This window comes from Phacochoerus africanus, chromosome 3, assembly GCF_016906955.1.
Source record: "Phacochoerus africanus isolate WHEZ1 chromosome 3, ROS_Pafr_v1, whole genome shotgun sequence".
Taxonomy (NCBI): Eukaryota; Metazoa; Chordata; class Mammalia; order Artiodactyla; family Suidae; genus Phacochoerus; species Phacochoerus africanus.
The window spans coordinates 130,248,814-130,272,811 of NC_062546.1; the positions used below are offsets into that span (position 1 = coordinate 130,248,814).

At 39.7% G+C, this 23,998-nt stretch overlaps 1 protein-coding gene across 6 annotated transcripts in view; it reads right to left on the minus strand.

Annotated features, from left to right (window-relative positions):
* Positions 1-23,998, minus strand: part of ACVR1 (activin A receptor type 1) — an 83,097-nt gene that overhangs the window by 55,891 nt on the left and 3,208 nt on the right. For 5 of the 6 annotated variants that reach the window (XM_047772662.1, XM_047772664.1, XM_047772661.1 and 2 more), the window contains one exon: positions 6,304-6,377. In XM_047772662.1, the coding sequence (XP_047628618.1) occupies positions 6,304-6,370 (67 nt within the window). In that variant the 5' untranslated portion in view covers positions 6,371-6,377. Of the gene's footprint in view, positions 1-6,303; positions 6,378-15,809; positions 15,960-23,998 lie in introns of those variants that run through there. The other variant, XM_047772666.1, reaches the window with a different exon arrangement.

Consider the following 23,998-nt stretch of genomic DNA (forward strand, 5'->3'; position numbering starts at 1 on the left):
AAACTTATGATGGATGATGACCCACGTGTGGGTAGCAAAATCAATTTAGCGGTTCCAGATAAGCTTTCTTACTTTCTGTTTAAATGAACTAAAACTGAATAGAATATAAAGAGAAGAAATGGGAAAACATTAAACAGTGAGAGTAATAATCACTCTTCCACGATATTTTCTTTTCAGATGTGTGTGAATCCTACTCTAGAATGTTTCTAAATGTAGATGCACTGGGTCCAACCCTAAAATGTTTCTTACTGTGAGTCACAGTGAAAATTCTGAAGGCCACCCCGCCCTGTGTCTTACAGTATCTTGGAATCGACATGAGTTCTGAGTAATTATGACTATTTTGTATAACCATTATCTATGGACGCTTGCCTGAGGTCATGCTGGGCTGACTGTTCTGGAGTACAGGCAGCAGTGTTTGGCAAGTAACAAATTAATTTTTCAATGTGTTTTGCTTTCCCTGGCTCTTACTTTTCAAGAGCAAAAGATGCATATATGCCATTCCTACAAATCTGCTTACCAGTTTCTCCATAAAGAGGAGACAGCATCCATCCTCTGCCCCTCGAGACCTGTCTTTACAATGGAAATGTTCAGAAGCTACTGCACTGCCCACTCACTGTTGACCACAAAGAAACTGTTTAATGAGCCCAGGTCTTGGATTTGTTTTCCCAACTGTTCAAAACTTAACTTTGATTGAATTGTTAGAGTCCTCTCCACAGCCTACTGTTAACTCCTCTCATGTAAACGCGTTGAATAGGAACATTTTATAATGTTCACTGGGAAAAAAAAAAAATGGATGTGGCATTAATTTAACTACCCACAGCTGAAACAAACATGTCCCAGAAAGAAAAAGCTGAAAGGAAGTTTTGTCACAGCTCACCTTGCATCAACTAATACACTCAACTCGGTTAAGTGAGAACATCTGACAATAAAGAAGCAGTTATCTTAAAAGTTTGCAGGTTTATCCAATATTTACATTTTAGGTACTCATATTGGCAAATAGCTCAGTACATCTCATCTCTCTCCCTACAAAATCTCTCATATGATGATGTGTCAATGAAAAAGATTTCATTCTGAACAAAAAGGACAAATTATAGTAACGAGAAATGAGAGCAACAAATTTAATACTGAGACATTTCTCTTGCATTCACTCACCCCTTCACGAACTTCCTGAATTCTCAATAATGAGAAATTCAAAGAAAGGCTTATTCTATTCTTCACCCCCAGTGGCAAAGAGGGGCACCTTTGTGGACCCTAACAAAAAGTCTATTGAAGTGACCTCCTTCCTTCCCTCATTGGGTAATTGGACTGGAAAGTCTGAGTAGTGATGGCTTTGGAAACACTAAAATCAAGTCAACCCAGAAAATAATTTAGTTCTTAGCAATCTTCCCCAGAACAGGCCAGAATCTCTTACAGCAGAACCCTGCAAAAGTCCAGCCTTCCTTGCTGCAATAAAATAAAACTATGGCTTGCAAATTTAATAAAATGTGGGTCATCTCAGCTTTGAAATATTTCTGAAGAAAGAATATTCCACTTTAAGCTATTTATGTCATGGTCATCCCTGCAAATGCTCACAGGGACAGAGATAAAACCAAACAGGGAGGTTCTGAAACAAAAATGGACTTCTCCCGGGTGGCATAATAGCAGTATTAGAGCATGATTAGTCGTATTAATGGGAAGGAAAAGGAAGGATATACGGGCAATTAGGATTCAAGTGCTCTTCTCTATGAGAGCAAATAAAATTCTTCCTGCAGCTGGAGTTGTATATATAATGAACATGAAAAATGAATATTGGTGTGAAAGACAAGAGAAAAAGCACAAACCCAGGTAAAAGGGACTCATCATTCACTAATATAAGCTCTTACCCCATCTTCTCAAATAGACTGGGTTGAGCTGGATTCTAGCATGTACCAGATATAATGTGAATGTGGAGATGGCTAATTTAGGGTACCAAAAAATGCAAAACTCTGAAGAAGATTAATAATGACTAAAACCATTTTTTTGCTGTGCCTGTAGCATGTAGAAGTTCCCAGGCCAGAGATCAAACCTGCGTTACGGCAGCAATCCAAGCTGCTGCGATGCCAATGCTGGATCCTTAACCCACTGAGCCACAAGAAAACTCTGATAATGACTGAAACTCTTGAACACCATTCCTCAAAGCATATCATCCCTTCTGTTGGCCGTATAACCTTAAGTAAGAGTTTCAACCTATTCAAAAGCACACTCCCACTAACCTTTCTCATTAGGGTTATGATGAAGATTATGGGAAATAATGCATCTAAAACAGCCCACCATTTAGCACATATTCACCACTCAATAATTATTATCTATAGGAGTTTCCGTCATGGCTCAGCAGGAACAAACCTGATTAGTATCCATGAGGACATGGGTTTGATCCCTGGCCTTGCTCAGTGGATTAAGGATCCAGCGTTGGCGTGAGCTGTGGTGTTGTGTCACAGACGTGGCTCAGATGTGGTCGCAGCATTGCTGTGGCTATGGCATAGGCCAGCAGCTGTAGCTCTGATTCGATCCCTAGTCTGGAAACCTCCATATGCTGCAGATTTGGCCCTAAAAAACAAACAAAAAACCCATAAATCCTCAAAAAGGTCGTCATAGTAAGCAATGTTTTCCAAACTTAATGGGTTTTTTTTGGCCCCAGAGCATTTAGGATTCCACAGAAAAGGAGAAGTGCTCTAAGGAACACTCATACTAGTCAAACTCTGACAAAATAACTGTTTGAGATCTATTATTTGAAATGTTAACACTTTATCTAATATCTTCAATATTTAAGAGACATTTGGGAGACAAAGGGAAAAAAGATTTAGGTTAGGGTTTTTGTTTGTTTTTAGTAGACTAAGAAGGATACAATACCCAACAAAACCAATAAAATATATTAAAATGAAATCTCCATGACTTTCTTATTTATGCACCAGGAATGCCATCTAGCTCCACTAAAGCCCAATTAATTAAGGTGCCATAACTGGTCTACAAATATCAATAGGTCTGTTTCCTTTTAAACTTGGTAGTCTAATGCTCTGCACTAGATAATATATGAGGCTAACATAAAGCTTTTAGTTATCTGCCCTATCATTTACCTCTTTCGGTTAAGAATTTTGTAGGTAACATTTGCTTTATGACTAATGTTGAGTATATTAGTGTGTATTACAATTAGGGGTTTGCAGTGGGGTTTTTTTTTTTTAAGTTCCTAGTAAATACGTAAAAACAAAGAGTCTTTTCATAGAACATGCTATTGACGGTTAACTAGGAGTTGAGTCATTGAGGGAGGATAAAACCAAGGCAATCACTATTATGATTAGAGCACTCTAGGTTATAGCACTCCCTGGATATTCTGTTTAAAAAAAAAAAAAAAAAAAAGCTATTTCAACTAAAGGATGATGTGTTCTTTTCCATGCTTGAAAACAGCCTAGTGGTGGTGGTATATTAAACAGCAAAACCTTAGTGGCATCCATTTCCATTTCAGCCAGACTAACTCGTTTTATTACAGATCTTCACTGGGGCATTAAGAGGTCATTTGCTGGATTCTTTGGGCAGCTTAAGAGCTTTAAGCAGGAAAAAACAATCAATGGCTGAGTTGCTAATATTTTTCCACACATGCCCTTTTCCCTTTCTCTTCCTCTACCTCTCCTTCTCTTTTCATACATGTCCACCTCAACTCCTCTTCCACACTTATTTTTCTATTATGCCTACACCACGAGTCCACCAGGGGACCACATGAAACCTGAAGGACTGTCCTACCAGGAACTTCTGCTATATATAGGGAAGTGCATGGAATTCGGAGGGACCTCATTTCACATTATTTAGATTCTTTTTTATTTATTTTTTTATTTTTTACTTTTTTCTCTTTGTCTTTTCTAGGGCCATACCCACAGCATATGGAGATTCCCAGACTAGGGGTCTAATCGGAGCTGTAGCCACCAGCCTACGCCACAGCCACAGCAACGCAGGATCCGGGCCGCGTCTACGACCTACACCACAACTCACGGCAATGCCAGGGATCAAACCCGCTACCTCATGGTTTACTAGTTGGGTTCATTAGCCACGACGGGAACTCCACATTATTTAGATTCTTTTTTATAATGACCATATTGTATAGCAATTTAAAAAGAGGAAAAATCCTATCCTTCTTGTATATCCATCCTACTATATATTATATATAGGATGGATATACAAGAAGGTCCTACTGGAAAGCACAGGGAACTATATTCAATATCCTGTGATAAACCATAATGGAAAAGAAGTTGAAAAAGAATACATATGGGGAGCTCTCTGGTGGCCTAGTGGTGAGGACTCCCTAGTTTCCCCCCGGGCCTGGATTCAGCCCCTGGTTTGGGGTCTGGGAACTGAAATCCCACATCAAGCTACTGCATGCTGTGGCAAAAAAAAAAAAAAACCTTATAAAAAGAGTATATATGTATAACCAAGTCACTTTGTTGTACAGCAGAAATTAACACATTATAAACCAACTATAATACAATTTTAAAAAACGCTTTTAAGAGGAAAAATCCAAGAAACTTTTCTACTATGTCTCTAGACATTGTCAAGTGTCCCTTGGGGGATAAAATTAACTCCTCAGCAGAGAATTACTATTAACCCATCAAACATTCCAAGCCCATTTCTTGTTATTAATTCTTTCAACCTAGGACACAATCTCACTTCTAGTTAAAGCACCTCCTAGTCCCTTAAACTTACTATGCAGACCCCTATTTTATATCTTTCTGGCACTAATTAAAATGATTGCAAAATTACTGGAATATATCAAATAATACTGCTTATTAGAGCAGAATATAGACTATAGATACCTAAACTGGTTGACAACAGCGCTTTCCAATAGAAACTTAATGCGAACCACATTATGTTATTGTCAATTGTCATAGCAGTAAAAAGGAACAGGAAAAATTCACAGTTTTATTGATTTCAAAATCCAGCATGTACTTCACAGCACATCTCAACTTGTATTAGCTGCAATTCAAGTGCTCAGTAACTATACATGGCTCGTGGCTCCCATGTAGAACAATGCAGATCTACAATACATGTCAATGAACATGGGAAGGAGGGAGGCACAGATTAAATATCGTAAACTTAATATATAACAAACCAGGCTTCTAGTGTATCAAGCACTGATTTTTCCCCAGTGTCGGCCACGCTAACTTCTCATATTACACACCTCTTTTGAAACCTATCAAGTATATAAAGCTGATCACTGTGCCCCTAAAAGCCTGTTACAGGGGCATTAGTCTTCCTGTCCCATCTGATCACAACAAGGCTAAGATTCACACTGTAAAGCACCACTCTTCATGGAGCAAACCCTTGTACAATAAAGTGAAAACTGCTCAAGGCACAATTAAATAGTTTGTTCATGTATCTACAAAGATTTATAACAACATGTTAAAAACAATCACATGTAAGTGCAGGGAATTATAGGCAACTTTTATTTTCTTTTTCTCGTATCTCTTTTGTGGACTCGATGGGGCAGTATCATCCCTAAGCAGCTTTTTGCACATGGGGAGAAGGGAGGATAGTGAGACTAAGAGCCAGGGATGCCAAAGGCCCTAAGTGCCTATGATCCCACACAACTAAGAGTCACCCTGTGTCCCTTCAGGTTCTGACTGTCCCACGTTGCTATGGCTGTGGTATAGGATAGCAGCTGCAGCTCCGATTTGACTTTTAGACTGGGAACTTCCACATGTGCAGGTGCAGCCCTAAAAAGAAAAAAGAGGGGGTGAAGGTGGAAATATTCACATGCAAAAAAAATGAAATCTAGACACAGACCTTCCACCCTTCATAATTCAATTAATGGATCACAGACCTTGATATAAAACACAGCACTATAAAACAACTATTAGATAACACAGGAGAAAACCTAGATGACCTCACTGAACATGGCTGTAACTTTCTAGAGGCAGATCCATGAAAGAAATAATTAATAAGCTGGACCCCATTAAACCTCTGCTCTGTAAAAGACAATGTCAAAAGAATGAGAAGCCAAACCACAGACTGGGAGAAAATACATGCAAAAGACACATCTGATAAAGGACGGTTATCCAAAATATATAAAGAGCTAAGAAAAGTCAACAGTAAGTTTACAGCCTCCCCCATTATGAGAAATCTCTATACCTTCCTTTCAATTTTGCTGTGAACCTAAAAATCAACTTTAAAAAAATAAGTCATAAAAATGAGGGAAGGGAAGGATTGCTAAGTCTGACAGGATTATGAACAAACTAGTTGACAGTAAAATGAACAATATACAGTACCTTGTCCTAGCCCGAACAGTTGTGAGCCACTTACCTTCCATACTAGGGGAAGGGAAAGCAATCATCATTAGCACAGGAAGAATCATCACTCCATCTACCATTGTACAACTGTGGAGGGGAAAAAGAGACATCAGTAAAGCAAAATATTTAACTGTAGGATGACAAACTAAATTAAGCGTACCATCTCCAAACTGCCATTCAAGGCCTTCCTTACAAATCCCCCTCACATATGTTGCCTTATTTCTTAGTGCATTTAAACATATATCCCCTTACACAGATCTAAATAAATCATCTTAAAGAGTTAATCAGATTTACCTCCTACTGCTGGCCACTCTCAGGCAACTTTCTCTGAGTCTACCCTCTTACAAAGAACTCAAAAGGGACATGAAAATTTTCACCTATGAGGCCAGGCATTCCTAGAAGACTTTAGGTTTGAATTTTATCTTATCCTAGAGAATGCAAAATTGACACCAAATTAAAAACCCTGGGACTATTCTAATGTGATATTACAGAATAAGTAAAAAATCCAAGCCAAATTATTATGTTTGAGCCTACTTTTCCTTTAAAAGGATTAGAGGTGAGAAACATACATCATCATACAAGCCTTTCAAAGAGCAAAAAGCAAAACAAAACACAAAACTGTAACTTACCCCTCATTTATGGCAAAGCAATGCATTCTTACATTAACCTCAAATTTAACAAAGCATAGTCACAATCAAGACAGGAAGAAGTGATATAAAAATTTAACATGTGAAACAATAATGGAGAGAAAATAAGATAACTGATATAAATTTCAAGTTGACACTGCCCTAAAAACTACATGGGCGGAAGTTCAATTTTCTGAGTCAAAGGACTACAACAAAAAACTTTTCCATTTGATTAATTCCTACAAAATTTTGGAAATATGAAGTGAGTTTGGTTATACTAATTCTTTATTACAAGAAGTAATTTTTTAAAAAATTAAACCTTTCTTTAACTAGCTGCAATTTTCCGGATGGTGAAATAAAGAGAAAATGGGTAAAGTTCTTTAATGAATAGGTGAATGTGCTATCTTTGCTGTGGCTCTGACGTAGGCTGGCGACTACAGCTCGGATTCGACCCCTAGCCTGGGAACCTCCATATGCCATGGGAGCAGCCCAAGAAATGGCAAAAAGGCCAAATAAAATAAAATAAAATAAAATAAAATAAAATAATGGAGTTCCCATCATGGCGCAGTGGTTAACGAATCTGACTAGGAACCATGAGGTTGCGGGTTCGATCCCTGGCCTTGCTCAGTGGGTTAAGGACCCGGCGTTGCCGTGAGCTGTGATGCAGGTCGCAGATGCGGCTCGGATCCCACATTGCTGTGGCTCTGGCGTAGGCTGGCAGCTACAGCTCCGATTGGACCCCTAGCCTGGGAACCTCCATATGCCGTGGAGAGCAGCCCAAGAAATGGCAAAAAGACAAAAAAAAAAAAAAAAAAAAACCCGCTGCTACCTCAGCTGTTTGGATGGGACACCTTCTGACTCATCTTCTTAAAATCAAATTTTTTGGTTAGTAGTCTGACAGTTCATTCCCCACACCACTATTTTATCTTACTACCCCTCAATTCAATTTGTCCACAATTTCAGATTATCCCTTTTCTAATAGCAAGGTGAGGGAAGAGGGTAAAGGAAAATTTAATGAACATGCCTTTTATATTTGTAAAAGCACGTAGAACTAGAGTAATCCCCTTTTGCTGTTTTATTATTACAATGATTACTTCCATGTTCACATAGACCTTTTCTATAGCAGGCTCTTTTTTGTGATATACAAACTCCTCACTAGATCCTGGGGCCCTCATCACCAGACACTAACTCCAACATCACCATCTCTTCTCTGAGCCTTTGAAGAGGAATACAATGTCATTCCTTCCACCTCAAATGCCCTGAGCCTCCCCCTCTATTTCACTCCTACCCAGTTCCTCCTTCTGTCATTCATGATCTAGCTTAAAAGGCAAATGCCTGGTACAACATCTCCATCAAGAGTGATTTCAAAATCAAAACTACTTTGAGGTACCACCTCACACCAGTCAGAATGGCCATCATGAGTAAGTCTACAAATAACAAATGCTGGAGAGGGTGTGGAGAAAAAGGAACCCTCCTACACTGTCGGTGGGAATGTAAATTGATACAGCCACTATGGAAAACAGTATAGAGGTACCTCAGAAAACTAAACATGGAACTAACATATGATCCAGTAATCCCACTCCTGGGCATATATCCAGACAAAACTTTCATTGAAAAAGATACAAGCACCCCTAGGTTCACTGCAGCACCATTCAAAATAGCCAGGACATGGAAACAACCTAAATGTCCATTGAAAGATGAATGGATTAAGAAGATGTGGTATACATATACACAATGGAATACTACTCAGCCATAGAAAAGAACAAAATAATGCCATTTGCAACAACATGGATGAAATTTGAGATTCTCATACTAGGTTAAGTCAGAAAAAGACAGATATCATATGATATCACCTATATCTGTAATCTAATACACAGAACAAATGAATCTATCTACAGAAAAGAAACAAACTCATGGACATGGAGAATAGACCTGGGGTTGCCAAGAGAGAGGGGGAAGGTGGGGGAGGGACTGAGTGTTTGGGGCTAGTAGATGCAAACTACTGCATTCGGAATGGATAAGCAATGAGATTCTGCTGTATAGCCCAAGGAACTGTATCTGATCACTTATGATGGAACAGGATGGAGGATAATGTGAAAAAACCATTGTGTATATATACACGTATAACTGGGTCACTTTGTTGTACAGCAGAAATTAACAGAACATTGGAAATCAACCATAATAAATAAATAAATAAAACAGTGATTTCACACTCTGCCTCCAGCACCGGTCTAACACCATTAGGAACCAATCGTTTGCTACGTCAATCTCCAGCCCTAGTCCACTTGCCTCCAAAAGGAGTACATACATCCAAGAGTCACATGAGAAAATTCATTAAATTATGGGATGAAAATACTAAAATTTTCATCTTATAGAAATGATTTAATCTAGGAGTTCCTATCATGGCACAGTGGAAACAAATCCAACTAGGAACCATGAGGTTGCGGGTTTGATCCCTGGCCTCGCTCAGTGGGTTAAGGATCCGGCATTGCCATGAGTTGTGGTGCAGGTCACAGACACGGCTCGGATCTGGCGTTGCTGTGGCTATGGAGTAGGCTGGCAGCTGCAGCTCTGATTAGACCCCAGGCCCGGGAACCTCCACATGCAGTGAGTGCGGCCCTAAAAAGACAAAAGACAAAAAATTAAAATAAAAAATTTATTCTAATAGAGTGATAAATAACTTGAGCCTTTATGTGGTCTCTGTCCCAGTTCGTATGACAGTCTGGTCCAAGAGGTATCTTACAGGAAAAATGGGAGTTACATAATGTGAAAGTGTGAACACGGTTTGCTTATAGAAGATAGCTACGTGCTATACTTTTGCGGGTTTATTTAAGTGGAATTACAGGCTGTGATGGCTAGTATAATGAAATGATCCCTCCCCAAACTGCAAGTGTTCTAAAACCTTTAAAGAAACTACAGATTGAATATGTTATTAATGAACATACCAGAGAAGAATAAGAAAATGGTGGAGCTGTTATCTCTCTTCCTAGTGGCTCTTTGTTAATCACTTTACTAGAGGAAAGCAATTAACATTCAGTTCAATCTGACTTGAAGCAGGCTCCCCAAATTCAAAATTAAAAAATACATGAGAAACTGATCTGCATCCAGTATCATACGCAGTAAAGATTATCCCAAGTGACTTGAGATTTCTGTTACTAATACAATGTCATTACCATTAGCCATACCTTAAATATTTCAACTTATATCTTTAAAAATCCTTATTTTATGTATGTTTTATAAGACATAGTTTTACTTCATATAATACTTATAAGCAACATACATACTGAGGGTGCATGCTCAAGAAACCTTTTAACCATTAAATGCCTTTGAAAACTACTGAACTATCTCAGTCTTATCTTTGAATTCCCATATTTTCTTCCTCTCCTCCCTCCATCCCTTCCTTCCACAACTATTGAGAGCCTGCTACATACTCGAAATTAGTAACTTAAAATGATAAAGATATACAAACATGGTCCTTACTATCAGGGAGCTTACACGATCTACCTAAGGTTATAATCATCATCTGAAAGAGCGTACAATTAAAACCTGAATTAAGTGTTAAGAAGAAATATGGTTAAATAAGACTGCTAGCAAAACAATCTGAGATTTTCTGGCAGGTGGAAAGGCTTCCCTGGGGAGATTATATCTAAACAGGAACTAGGAAAATAAATAGGAGGTACTATTCATTCAAAAGGATGAGTGCACGAGCCTGCCTGTGTGTGCGTGCATGCGTGCGTGCGTGCGTGCGTGCGTGTGTGTGTGTGTGTGTGTGTGTGTGTATTGGGGTGGGTAGCACTCTGTACTGGAGACAGGAGGGCATGTAAGGAAAAAGGCACAGCTTCTCAGCTTCTATATAGCCCCTGCGGCCAAGAGAAGCATAATGTATTCTGAGGACTTAAAAGACCTATTTTACATGTGACTAAATTACCAGGCTAGGACACAGAGAGCCCAAAGAGAAGAGTTATAAGGAGAGAATACCTAAGAAGCCTGGAGAGGTTGCTCTATCAGAACCTCAGTAAAACATGGTAAGCCCTAGTAATAAGCCCCCTCTCACCTCTCCACGTTCACTGTCATCAAGGCCCCTCTCCACCCCATTCTCCCAGGTCTCCAACCATCCAGCTTCCTGCCTATCTCTGGACCACTGTATAGATGATGCTCCCCATGACTGGACCCTCTTTCAGGACCCAACCTGGCAAATACCTACTCATCCTTCAAGTCTCAACTTAAGTGTCACTTCTTTCTAGAAGCTTCCTTAAACCCCCATATACCCTCGATACACTCTCATATACCACTTTGTTAATTTTCCTTCATAGCACTTATCATAATTAAAAATTATATATGCATAGTTGTGTGTGCTTTTGAACATCTGTCTCTCTCACTAGACTGTAAACTTCATGGTAACAAAATCTACAGTCTATTTTTTTCAACACTACCAGAGTAAGGGGCACATGTAATATTTGCTGAATACAAATTCTCCCTGAACTAATCAGCTCCATTTAACTTTAAATTCCAAAGAATTAACAATTCCCCCCTAACCTCAACACCCAAACACGTACACACCTGCAAAGGAACAGCAGGATTAAGACATTTATCATCTCTGTAGCTTTACCCTCTAGAATTTAGTTCAGGTAATAATAAAAGTCAGCAGTTAATAAGCGTCAAGCTTCAAAATCAAGAATCCTTTCACTGGGATTCCAGTTGTGGCTCAGCAGATTAAGAATCCAACCAGTATTCATGAGGATACAGGTTTGATCCCTGGCCTCACCCACTGGGTTAAAGGATCTGGCATTGTCCTGAACTGTGATATAGGCTGGTGGCTGAAGCTCCAATTTGACCCCTAGCTTGGGAACTTCCATGTGCCATTGGTGCAGCAGCCCTAAAATAACAAAAAAAGAAGAAGAAAAAGAATCCTTTTACAATTTAAAAAATAACTCTAAAAGACAATTGCCGTTAGTATTTTTTTTCTGTCACAAAGTCAATAAAAGCCCATGCCCCCAAATACCTTTTTACAGATTATTATTGTACAAGCAAAATTAAAATGATAATTTAGGCTCATAAATGGAAAATAGGAAAAAAAATTATAAATTCTGGCTTCCAAACGAATCTGCTGTTTATAAATAGCTCAAAATCTGCCAAAAATCACTTTAATGGTTGCCATTTTGTTCAGTGCCTGGAGTATCTCTGCTGACCAGTTAATTCAACTATTAAAAGCAATTCTTTCAAAAGGAAAAGAATTGTAGAAAGGAGAATATTCTGGAATAAATGTCTTGATCATATTTTAATTATAAAACTCATTTTATATGCTAAAGTCCCAACTTGAAGTCTCAAGGACCTATTTCTAATTTTAGAATATACTAAAAGGAAAACATTGTTTTTTCAACTCCATTGCTCTCAAGTATTTTTGGCTAAGGAGTTTCAGATGTGGGTTGGCAAAAAAGAGGAATGGGCGGTGGGAAAAGAGAGTGGCAATAATTCAAGAGTTCAGGGATGTTTTACTCTCCTGGCTTTCAAACTTTTTGGCCTCAAAATCTTTTCATACTCTAAAAATTATTAAGGACTCTAAGGAGCTTGTCTATGTGGACTATTTCTATCAACATTTACTCATTAGAAATTAAAATGGAGAATTTTATAAATACTATATTTGTGTTAAAGTAACAAGAAATGTATTACCCTATTTTTTATAAATTAAAAAAATAACTATAGAGCCCCCCAAAAATGTAGTGAGGAAAGCAGCATTATTTTGCATTTTTGCAAATCTCTATATTTGGCTTAGTAGAAAGCAACTGAATTCTCATTTATGACTCTGCATTCAATCTGTTATGTCATATTTGCTGAAGTATACAGAGACTACAGCTTCACAATATGAAAACCTATGTCACTGAAGGAAGAAGAACCTGTGGAACCCATGAGAAAGTCTTAGAAACTCCAGATGATCCTGGATCATGCTTTGAAAATCACTGTCTTACTATTAAATGCTCAATCCTTCTACCATACCAGATTAACCAGACGGTACCAGATATTTTAGGCTAATCATTTGTTCAATACCTGACAAAAATATTACTGTTCCACAGGTTGAGAAATCTCTTTATAAACTCTCTAACATCACAGAAGTCGACAAGAAGTCTACTGGACAAGGGAAAAGGCAATAGATATCTATTTCACATAGGAATAATATTTTATGCCCACAGCTAAATACTTTTTAAATGAGACATAGAACTATGATAAGAAGGTACACCAGTGTCTATCTCCTTTAGGTCCAACCAAATCCTTTTCCAATGGTCTAAGGCCAAAATCCCTAAGCAAAAATACTCATAAGCTACTGGGGATTACAGAATATTATCTGAAATTCATCCAGAGTATGAATTTTTGCCTCCAATGTATACCAACGTCTTTATTTTTGTTCTTGGATAGGGCCCTCTATCCCTTATCCCTGGTAGCTGATCTTGATATTTCAGACACAAGGTGAAGAGCTATTCAGAAAACAGTTAAGGAATCCCTACTGTGTCTCAGCAGAAACGAACCTGACTAGTACCTATGAGGATGAGGGTTTGATCTCTGACCTCACTCAGCAGGTCAGGGATCTGGTGTTGCTGTGAGCTGATATGGAGGTCACAGATGTGGCTTGGATCCTGTATTAATATGGCTGTGGCATAGGCCAGTAGCTGTAGCTCCAAGTTAACTCCTAGCCTAGGAATTTCCATATATGGCAGATGTGGCCCTAGGAAAAAAAATAAAAATAAAAATAAAAATGAATGAGCCACAGAATCCAAACAAAGGCCAAGACACCTAGGACTTGCAAAAAAACAAAAAACAAAAACAAAAACAATTAAGGACCTCCTGTCTTAACTATGGTGCCCCCTTTAAATCATTACCATCTCATACAATGTCTCAGGACTACTCTCTTGGGCGATAAAACATCCCAGGATATTCTACTAAAAACAGGCAAAACCAGGGCAAAACAGAGCCACTTTCCAAATCCCATGGTAGTTTTCAAACTCCATTTATAGATCAGACTGATATCCAGTTAAGGAACTGGTGTTTAGCTCAATTTTTAACATGTGTGGGCTTGAAACCAAGTTTGGCACTTCTTTTGCTCATCACAATTTTACAGCTGGATAAAACCACAGACACACTGCAATACATTCCCCCCAAAATCACAAAGCATTTTGATGTCAGTCGCAGAATCATCAAGAGTATAATATACTTCTATATACAACCCTTAGAATCACATTAAGCATCTAGTTGATAATCTTACTATAAGAATAAAAGGTATTTCTCTATGGCACAAATGATCCTGTCTATAGAACAGATCATGGACCCGGAGAGCAGACTTTTGGTTGCCAGGGGAGAGGGAGGGTGGGAATGGAATGCAGGGAGTTTGGGGTTGGTAGATGCAAACTGCTGCATTTGGAATGGATAAGCAAGGAGGTCCAACTGTACAGCACAGAGGATTATGTCCAATCCCTTGGGGTAGATCATGAAGGAAGATGGTATGAGAAAAAGAATGTATATATATGTACGACTGGGTCACTACGGTATACAGCAGAAATGGACACACACTGTAAATCAACTGTAGTCTAATAAAAAAAAATAAAGAATAAAAGATACTTTGAAAACCTAGATTTACAAACAGCATACAACTTGTTATCTATATGCTGCAGATGAAGGGAGAGCTATAGGATGAACCTTCAGAGTGTTTCCCATAGGAAAATTCAACAAAGTGTTCATCTGATTGACCTGTGGCCTAGGCTTTGGTTTGTCCATTTGTTCAACATATAATTTACTGAGCACCTACTCATTCAACATGGGCTTTCTTATAATTCTTCTCCATTCAACATCTAACAATCTCCAAGTCAGAAAGAATTTTAAAAGACAGGTTGTACGTTCACCCATCACTATTTTGAATGACTTTTCGACCACCCACATGCTGTCGCTCACTCACCACTGGTAAGGGTTGTCACAACAGTTCCATGACAGTTCTTTTCCTTCTTATGTGGCCTATGCTACACCTTTCATAAGGAAAAAACAAAAAAACAAAAAAAACAAAAAAACCTTCTCTTTCATATAAAAGGTAGAGGCAAAGCAAAAAAAGCATTAGAGTGATTCTGCTTTCCCTGGTTCACTGCTCACATTCCATCATTATTAGAGCAGCAGTAGTGGCACTTCCCAACCAGTGAGACACTGTGCTTACGGATCATATGTATCATCTTGTTCACTCTCTCCCCAATATACTCTAAAATAAAGACATATCAATCCCATTTTACAGATAAGAAAATAGGTAGGTAGAAGTAACTTGCTCAAGGGCCCAAAGACAAACCCGAAGCCATCTGACCAGAATTCAGTTCCTAATCTACCACCACTCACAACCTTCATTAAACCAGCCAGTCACAGTTCAGCAATCTGCTTTTGTCATCCTTAACATTTTACCTAAGCTTTAATACTTTCTGCACTTGAAGCATTTTGATTTTCCTCTTATTAAACAAAAAACAAAAAAACCTGCCGTTGCCACACGTGCAGCCCTAAAAAGGAAAGAAAGAAAGAAAGAGAAAGACAGTCAGTCAGTCCTCAGGGGTATTTGAGCCACTTTTCAATCATGCCCTATTTCCATTTTTTAACCTCAAAATTTATTTCATATACTCTGTAACCTCAGATGATCTCCCTCACCTGTGGAGAAAAAAAAAAAAAAAAAAAAGATTGTGGTATGAGAGGAAAAACAAGCCACACTGCTAGCACACAAGTGGTTTCCACCTCCTACCTCCCAGCCCCATTCCTCAATTCTCCTGTGACTCACATCTCAAAATAAAAACAGGAATTAGTGTAAGTCAGGCACATCTGGGGGAAAAGTTAGTAAGCCAGCCTCCATACATAAAACTTTGAGGGAAAGTATACTTACAACCATCACCTCTCCAAGTGGGACAAAAATCAGCCTTTATGTGACAACAGTTATGTCTCTTCTAATGTTCAACAAACAGAGAGAGAACCCAAGGGCAGCTTGCTCCCAACTACCTGGGCCTTCAGAAAGGGTGAAGAGAGACATGGGCTGTCAGTTATAGCTGCAAAGAAAGGCTAAAACCAAAGCCATCATACCATATAAGTTAAGTCAGGGTCTTTTCTCCAGTTCACAAATGACCTGTGAAATATTTTTAACACCACACTCTGTCTGAACTGGCAACGTGCAAGTTGCCAGGGCTTGGTTTTATATAGACTACACTGCTGTGGGAGGGTTTGGTGGGGGGGTGGTTACTTTCAGAATATTAGCATGTAATTTGATCTTTCGAGATAGATGAATACAAATAGCTTCTTGGACAAGTCCTATAGAACTGAAACCCAGCCCCTGGATCAGTTCATCCTGTAGTTAGAGGAAATAATTACAGATTATTTCAGGAAAGAAAGGGTTTTGACTAAAAGAGTTACACTACAAACATTCCAGCTGTGACAGATGGACCCAAGACATAGTTTGGAAAGGATGGGGAAAAAATAATATAATCTGTTAAGGAAAAAAACGGGGGGGTGAGGGAAATGAGGCTTAATTGAATGAAAATAAGTAAAAGGTTTAAGTTAAGCTACCATGTAAGAACCAAAGAATCCCCAGTAGGTTTATTTTAACTGTACACAGGTCAAAACTGACTTTGCTAAACCCCTACCGGATATACTTATAATCACTAAGTAGAGCTCCTAAGATACCCATGTTTTGATCACCCACCAGAAACCTTACCAGTATCCCAAGACTAGGTTTTATTTTGACACGCTTGACTACATGGAAACTCTTCCTCATTTTCCACTTCATTCCCTCTGTATCAAATAGCCATGGCTGTCCTGCTTTGTTTCAACTGATAGGGCCCATCATCTCCCAGCTGGTTTGCTCTTAGGTAGCTCAGGGCTCCTCTCCCTCCAGTTTACAAACTTGGACAATTTTTGTTTATTTTAACCTCCTGCCAGGAAAGACCCTGTTATTCCCCCCACCCACACACCCACCAATGCAACTCTCAGATGAGCAACTGTGAAGTCCATCCAAAACCTTACTTCCTCCCGAAGTCCTCCAGGTTGGGTCCTCTCTGCCCTATGTCTCATTGCCAAGGCTGTCTGCACTTTCCCCTCAGCCTAAGAGTGCAGACCTTTTAAGTCCTCTTGTTACCAGACAAACGGTGTCTCAGGCACTGCCATCTGACACAGCTGTTCAATGCCAAGGCTAGTATTATTAACCTATAATAATGGGAAAAGTGAGGGGCAGAGAAATAAAAAAGATGTTAGCACCAGAAAGATATGTATTTCTCGATCTCTCTTTTTTTTTTTTTTTTTTTTTGCTTTTTAGGGCTACACCCATGGGATATGAAAGAGAGTTGCAGCTGCCAGCCTCTGCAACATTGGGATCTGAGCTATGGCTGGGACCTATGCTGCAGCTTACGGCAACACCAGATCCTTAACCCACTGAGCGAGGCCAGGGATCAAACCCACATTTTTCCTGACACAAGTCAGGTTTGTAACCCGCTGAGCCACACAGCAGGGAACTCCCTCCCTCTCTCTCTCTCTCCTTTTTTTTTTTTTTGGTCTTTTTGCCTTTTCTAGGGCTGCTGCCACAGCATATGGAGGTTCCCAGGCTAGGGGTCTAATCGGAGCTGTAGTCACCGGCCTACACCACAGCCACAATGCGGAATCTGAGCTGCGTCTGCGACCTACACCACAGCTCACGGCAACGCCGGATCCTTAACCCACTGAGCAAGGCCAGGGATCGAACCGGCAACCTCATGGTTCCGAGTCAGATTCGTTAACCACTGAGCCACAAAGGCAACTCCATTTTCTTTTTCTTTTTTTTTTTTTTTTTTTAATAGGAGACACTGAAGCATGTTTCTGTGGAGGTGAGAAAAACTACGCATCATACTCCAGCCTCATCAGAGCCCTTCTCATCCACACTCCACCCACACTCAAGCCCATTCCTGCCTCAGACCGCCTCACCTTCACCCCTGCTTTACACTGCTCTGCCATCTTCTTCACAGCCCTTACTGCTGTGTGAAGTTTGCATTTATGTATTAGTCTACTGGCGCTTACCATGTCTCTCCTTTCCCATCCCTCCTGATTCCACACACCAAAATTGTGTGAGATGAGAGTCTCAGCATGAGAGTCAAACGTTTGTCTGGCTCACAGCTACATCCCTGTGCCTGGCACATACTAGGAACTCAATATAAATTAAAACACATTAATTGTAACATCTTTGTGCTACACTTGGGTCTTGCTGGGGAGAGGAAGGTGAAGTTTAAGGCATTTTATACAGCCTGGCAAGAGGAGGTGGCTGCTCCTCATCCCCAAGGTAATAATACAGCTGCAACCAGGTATTTGAGATAAATTCAGAGATATCATTTGTAAGTTGGATTTCAGTTTTCAAGGGTGTCATCCAAGATAAGCAGCCAAACAAAAAGACGGCTGGCAGACTCTGGGTATACCAGACAACTCCCTGGTGGACACTATCCCATTTGGACAGCACTGCTTGAATCTCTAGTTGCAGACACCAGCTGATCTGCCCAGAGCCATCCCCAGTGACCTCTGAGACAGCTTCTGTAGCTTGAAAATATATCGCCTACAAGTCAGAAATTGACATGTTATCCACAAACCCCCCCACCCCGCCCCCTGCAGTCTTCTAACAGTTATTGAGGCTATTTGGAAAGCCATGCTTCCATGCCTATTAATAACCTTCAGAAAGAACCCTGAGGAAGTGTCAGGAGAAAAATAGATCTGGCTGATGGAAGCCAAAGACTCAATCAGTGGTTACAATTAGCAATTAATACATTTGAAGAAAAAGAAAGTTGTAACATCTTCTGTATCATGTTATCTGTTCAGGGGCTTAAAACAAAATACTTAGCCAAAGAATTCAGGGAATGCTGACTCAAGAACACCAGTCTTTACAGAAAAAAAACTCTTAAAGAACAAACAAACAAGCAAACAAACAAAAACCTTATCTATTTAAATAGACCAGCTACTAACTTTATCCCCACATCAACAATTCCAGGGAATTTAGCCTACAAAGCTGATACCACTAAAGCTTTGCAATTATTTACATCTTTATAAAGTTTCTTCAGGTGATACCTTAAATAGCAACCAAACCCATCTATTCTAAAATGATGGAACAACTAATTAACATTAATCTTTAAAAAGACTTTTCTTAGCAGTCTTTCTCCTTTCCCCTCCCCCAGCTAGAATGTGATTAATGGAATTCTCTCACAACTTAGCTTGAAATATGCTTTTGCCAGTCGCGCAGCTAAAGCAGAATCAGATAATTGTGGTATGACTCAACAAATGCACAGCTGTTCATTTAAATATATCCATCAAAAGTATAAATACGATCATGAGAAAGAAAATGAGCCGTGTACGCAGGGTCAGTGTACAAGCTGAACGAGTTAGCATAGAAGTAACCACAACAGAAAACAAGGAGGGGGGATGAGGCAGGGAGAGGCTCTGACACCAGGTAGAAAGAGACCCGGGTGCAACCAAAAAAAAAAACCCACCCAACACCAAACACTTAAACGACCTAAATTAGTTATTAATGGCAAGTTAAAAGTAAAAGTAAATGCACTCTACTAAATGGAAAGAAAGAAGCAAAACCTAGGAAACAGGATACTCCCAAGTACACAGAGGCAGAAAGCATACAGAGTAGAAGTGGTGAATCCAATCTCTAATGAAACAAAGACCCAAGACAGAGAAAAACAGGGGTATGGGGTATTCACCTCTGTCCTCTCCCTACAACCTTTGGCCAACATTAGGAAGTCCAGAATATGTGGGAATCCCTCCAACAGTCGATCCCAAAGCAAATAACTGAAAAACACCACTCTGTACCAGGCAACCCCTCTTGGAGGGTCTACACATTTGAGACTCACCTGAATGTGAAGAAAAGGAAACCAAAAAAAGAGAGACCAGAATGTGCAGAGGAGCAGGAGGAGTGCTGAGCAGGAAAACAGGGCCAATGTCAGTGGCCATAAAAACCCCACTGCATCCTTCTTTCTCAGGGATGGTCTCGAAGGCCCAGTCAGGACTTGAGAAGCAGGGGTACCTCTGCAAAGACTTGAGTACCTCTCCTCCCTCTTTCAATGCATAATTCAAAATATTAACAAACAGAAAGAACACCTAATCCATGGTGATGACTTCCAAGCTTCCTCTGAGCCAACAAAACTCAAGTTCTTGCCAAAGAATAACCTCTGTGCTGGTTAGGGGGCTCACCTCGTGCTTGGCCTGACCCACAAGAGGAACCATTCTGCCTCCACACTAAGAGACAAACCTCTCTCACATTATTCTAAGTAACAACCATTTCAGCAACCACCAACTCCCTCAGCCCCAGGTCCTCCCACATCTACACTGTTCATCCTCTCATAGGAAACCTTCTAGAAAGAGCACTCACAAAGCTCCTTCCACGCTCTCCCTCTCCTGCATCCAGTTCAATGCTAGCACGCCTCTGGCTAAGGTTCTAACTTCTGCATACACTCCACCTTATCCTTCAGATTCACAGGGGAGCTTTCCAAAACTCAAACTCCAAAAGCCTCACCCTCCCCAGCCCCTAAGATTTTTATTTGATTGCCCTGCGATAAGGCCTAGGAAGTCCCTGGCCCCCTGGCAATTTTGCTGATGCTGAGAATGCTGAGGGATGTGTCACAGTCCACTGTGCAGCGTGGCAGGGCTCAGGACTCTCGTCTTCCACTGGGCTCTTCCCTGCCTGGGATGTAAAGGCTCCATCTCTCTACTGTCTTTACCTTTATAGTTTGGACCTTGGTCCTCCTCTGCTATGCATCTCTTAAACGCTGGTTTTCCTCGAGGCCTCGCATCTTAACCGTCCCTTCTTCTCACTCAAGATGTTACCCAGCTTCAAGGCCACGGAGCTGAACCAAACCACCAGGTTAAGGTTCTTTACTCATTTCTCCCTTTCCCTGACTATTCCTTCCTTACCACCTTTTTTCTCTATCATTTATCCCTGTCTTTTCACTGTTGATAAAATTTATCTTTAAAAAAACTGTATAATAGGCATTTCAAGTTATACAGAGAGAAAAGGATAATAAAGCCTATTTTTGACCTCCCAGTTTTAAAAATAAGCAACATCCTACCAACCCAGTTCCAAAAATAAGCACTCTTATTTCCTCTATTCTGACCATTTTCTTCCAGAGGTATTTTAATGAGAATCCCAGAAGTCACGTCATTTCACCCACAAATTCTCTAACAGATAGGGACTTTTTCTAAATATAACTATAAAACCAACATCTCATCTAACAAAATTAAAAGTACTTCTCCTCCAAATATCATCTAAAAGCTAACCAGTGTTTAAAATTTGCTCAACTTTCAACAACTATAAACATCCCCTGCTCCTCCCCCCGGAAAACTGTGAGGAGAATGGGGATGGCACACCAAAACAGAATTATTTTTACCACTTTTCAGTTATCATCACTAGTGGTGCACTGTTAGGATTGTCGTGGTATTGAGAACACTGTGTCTGTCATGTAAAGACCACAAAGGCACAACTATGGCAGATTCAAATTTTATCATCCCAGAGAACTTAACTTCTCTGAGCGGAATAAAGGAGTTAGAGATGTAACACAGAAAAGGGAAGGTGTTCCCACTGTGATACAATCGGGTCATTGGTGGGATCATTGGTGTCTTGGGAGTAGTGGACACAGGTTCAATCCCCACCCAGTACAGTGGGTTAGGGACAGGGACCCAGTGTTGCCACAGCTGCAGCGTGGATCACAACTGTGGCTTGGATCTGATCCCTGGCCTAAGAATTCCATATGTTGCAGGGTAGCCAAAAATGAAAAAAGCAAAGAAAAGGGTAGATAAGAACCTTACAAAATGAATAGGAACTGGAAGCATCAGTAAGAACTCACTGAGAATTTCATATGTATTTGTCCTCTATCCAGTAAAAAGGCCTAGAAACAATGCCTTACCCAGCAGCTATGAGTATTCTGGATGCCCATTCCCCATTAAAAGAAAAAGAACACATTGAATTGAACCATGAGGGGGCAATCCAGCCAGTGGGAAATTGGAGGTCAAACATCTGGGTTCTTCAACAGGAAAACTGTAAGGAAAGGAAAGGGCTAGAGGGGGAACCTGAGGTCAGAGGTAGAAAGCTGAACTACAGTGGCTAGATAAGCACATGCAGGTGACAAAGCCATGCAGAAAGGCAATGAAGCAATGACTACAGAAGTCAGGAAAGTGGATACTTTCTGGAGAGACATGGGGACCATGACAGGCATGGGACATGCCAAGGGATTCTGGGAAGGCCACTAATATTCTGTCTCTTGATCTGTGTGGTGGTCGCAAAAAAATTCACCTTATAAATATTAACTAGGCTATGTATACTTTGTGTGCTATCTAAATCTGTTTCATAGTAAAAAGATAAAAAGGAGAAGACAAAAGAGGAATGTGTGCTGTTCAAAAAAAAGATGCACTCTAACACACACACACTCTGAGGAACTAACAGCATTGTGTATCATGCATATGTGCAAAAATTTGCCCAGGTTTGTGTCACAGATAAGTTTATGTAATAATCTTCTGAGATATTAACTATTTTTTACCTTCAGATAGGAATATTGTTTTAAGTTCCACGTTTACTAGTTCTTTATAGAGAAACAGACAGCACTGCATGGTCATAACCAAAAATCGAGTATTAAAATAAAAGCAACACAACATCTTATAAGTTGATCCCTCCTCTCTCCTACTTCAATTATATAAGTTTCGGGTCAAAGACAGAGATAGACTGTAGAATCCAGATCAATGTTTTCCAAATACTGTGCGACATTATCACCAAATAAGAAAAATCAACGTCATAAAGATGTGAACCCTCCCTCACAAAAGGTATCTACACATTTAACACAATCCCAATAACCATTTAAACAGGCTTTCTTCTCAATGGGGAAGGAGTAGTGACTAGATTTGAGTACTTCAAAGCCCATATATTTTTTAAAATCTACATACATCCAAATAAATATGAAAATTCTATAAAATGAAACTTTAAAGTTCTGTAAAAGGGCACTTAAAATGATTGTGAAAATTGGGTTAAATAGAACTACCCCACCAAAGAGGAAAAAACATTAATTTCAAGAGTTTAAAAGAAAGTGTGATCCTGCCAAATGCATAGGCAGAGAGATCAACGACATGAAAGATAGCCCAGAAATAGACCACAATTATTTGGGAATGTATAATACTGAAGAAATCGAAAGAGAAATTTGGGACTATTCAGTAAAATTGGAATGACTAGCCAATGTGATGAAGACTGCTTATTTTCCACTAAAATTCCTTCTTCGCATCTTCTTGGGCACATGCTGATCAACTCGGGCTGTATTCCCCACTCTCCCTCACAGCTGGGGGTGCCCACATGACTAAGTTCTCACCAGTGGAAGTAGGAGTGACCTGTGATCGCCTGCCCTAGACTTTTCTCTTCATCCTTCCCATGGAGGGAACCCAAATGTGGTAGCAATCCAGCTATGACCATGCAGATAACAACAGTGACAATTCCTAGAGCCACAGAACAGAAGGAACCTGGATCCCAGTGACCAGTGGATGTGCGTGGTTCTGCTTTGCACTGGAAACTGGAACTGTTAAGTGAGGAAAAAATCAACTTCCTTGCTCTTTGAACCATAGTGTATTTCAGTTCCTTGGTTATAGCAACTCAGCCTTACCCTAATTAATAGAGCATCTAGCAAAAAATTAAGTTGGATTCATAACTAAAATTCCAGATGGATCAAAGATTTAAGTCTAAAAAAAAACCATATGACACTACAAGGAACCATGATAGGCACTTTTAACTCTAAGAATGGAAAAGATCTTTTCCCTGTGATACAAAATCCTGAAGTCACAAAAAGTTTGATTATGTATTTATCTGTATAAATATTTAAACATCTTTTATTGACTGTCTCTTCTACTAGAATGTAAACTCCATGGAGCAAGAACTGGGATCTTATTTCCATTATTATATAACCTACTGCCTAGCACAAGTGCTTAACACCTAAGAGGCTTTCAGTAAATATTTGTTGAGTAAATTGGTAAATTTAAGCATAACAGAATTTTAAATAATCTACACGGCAAAATAATTATTTTTATACAAATGACCAA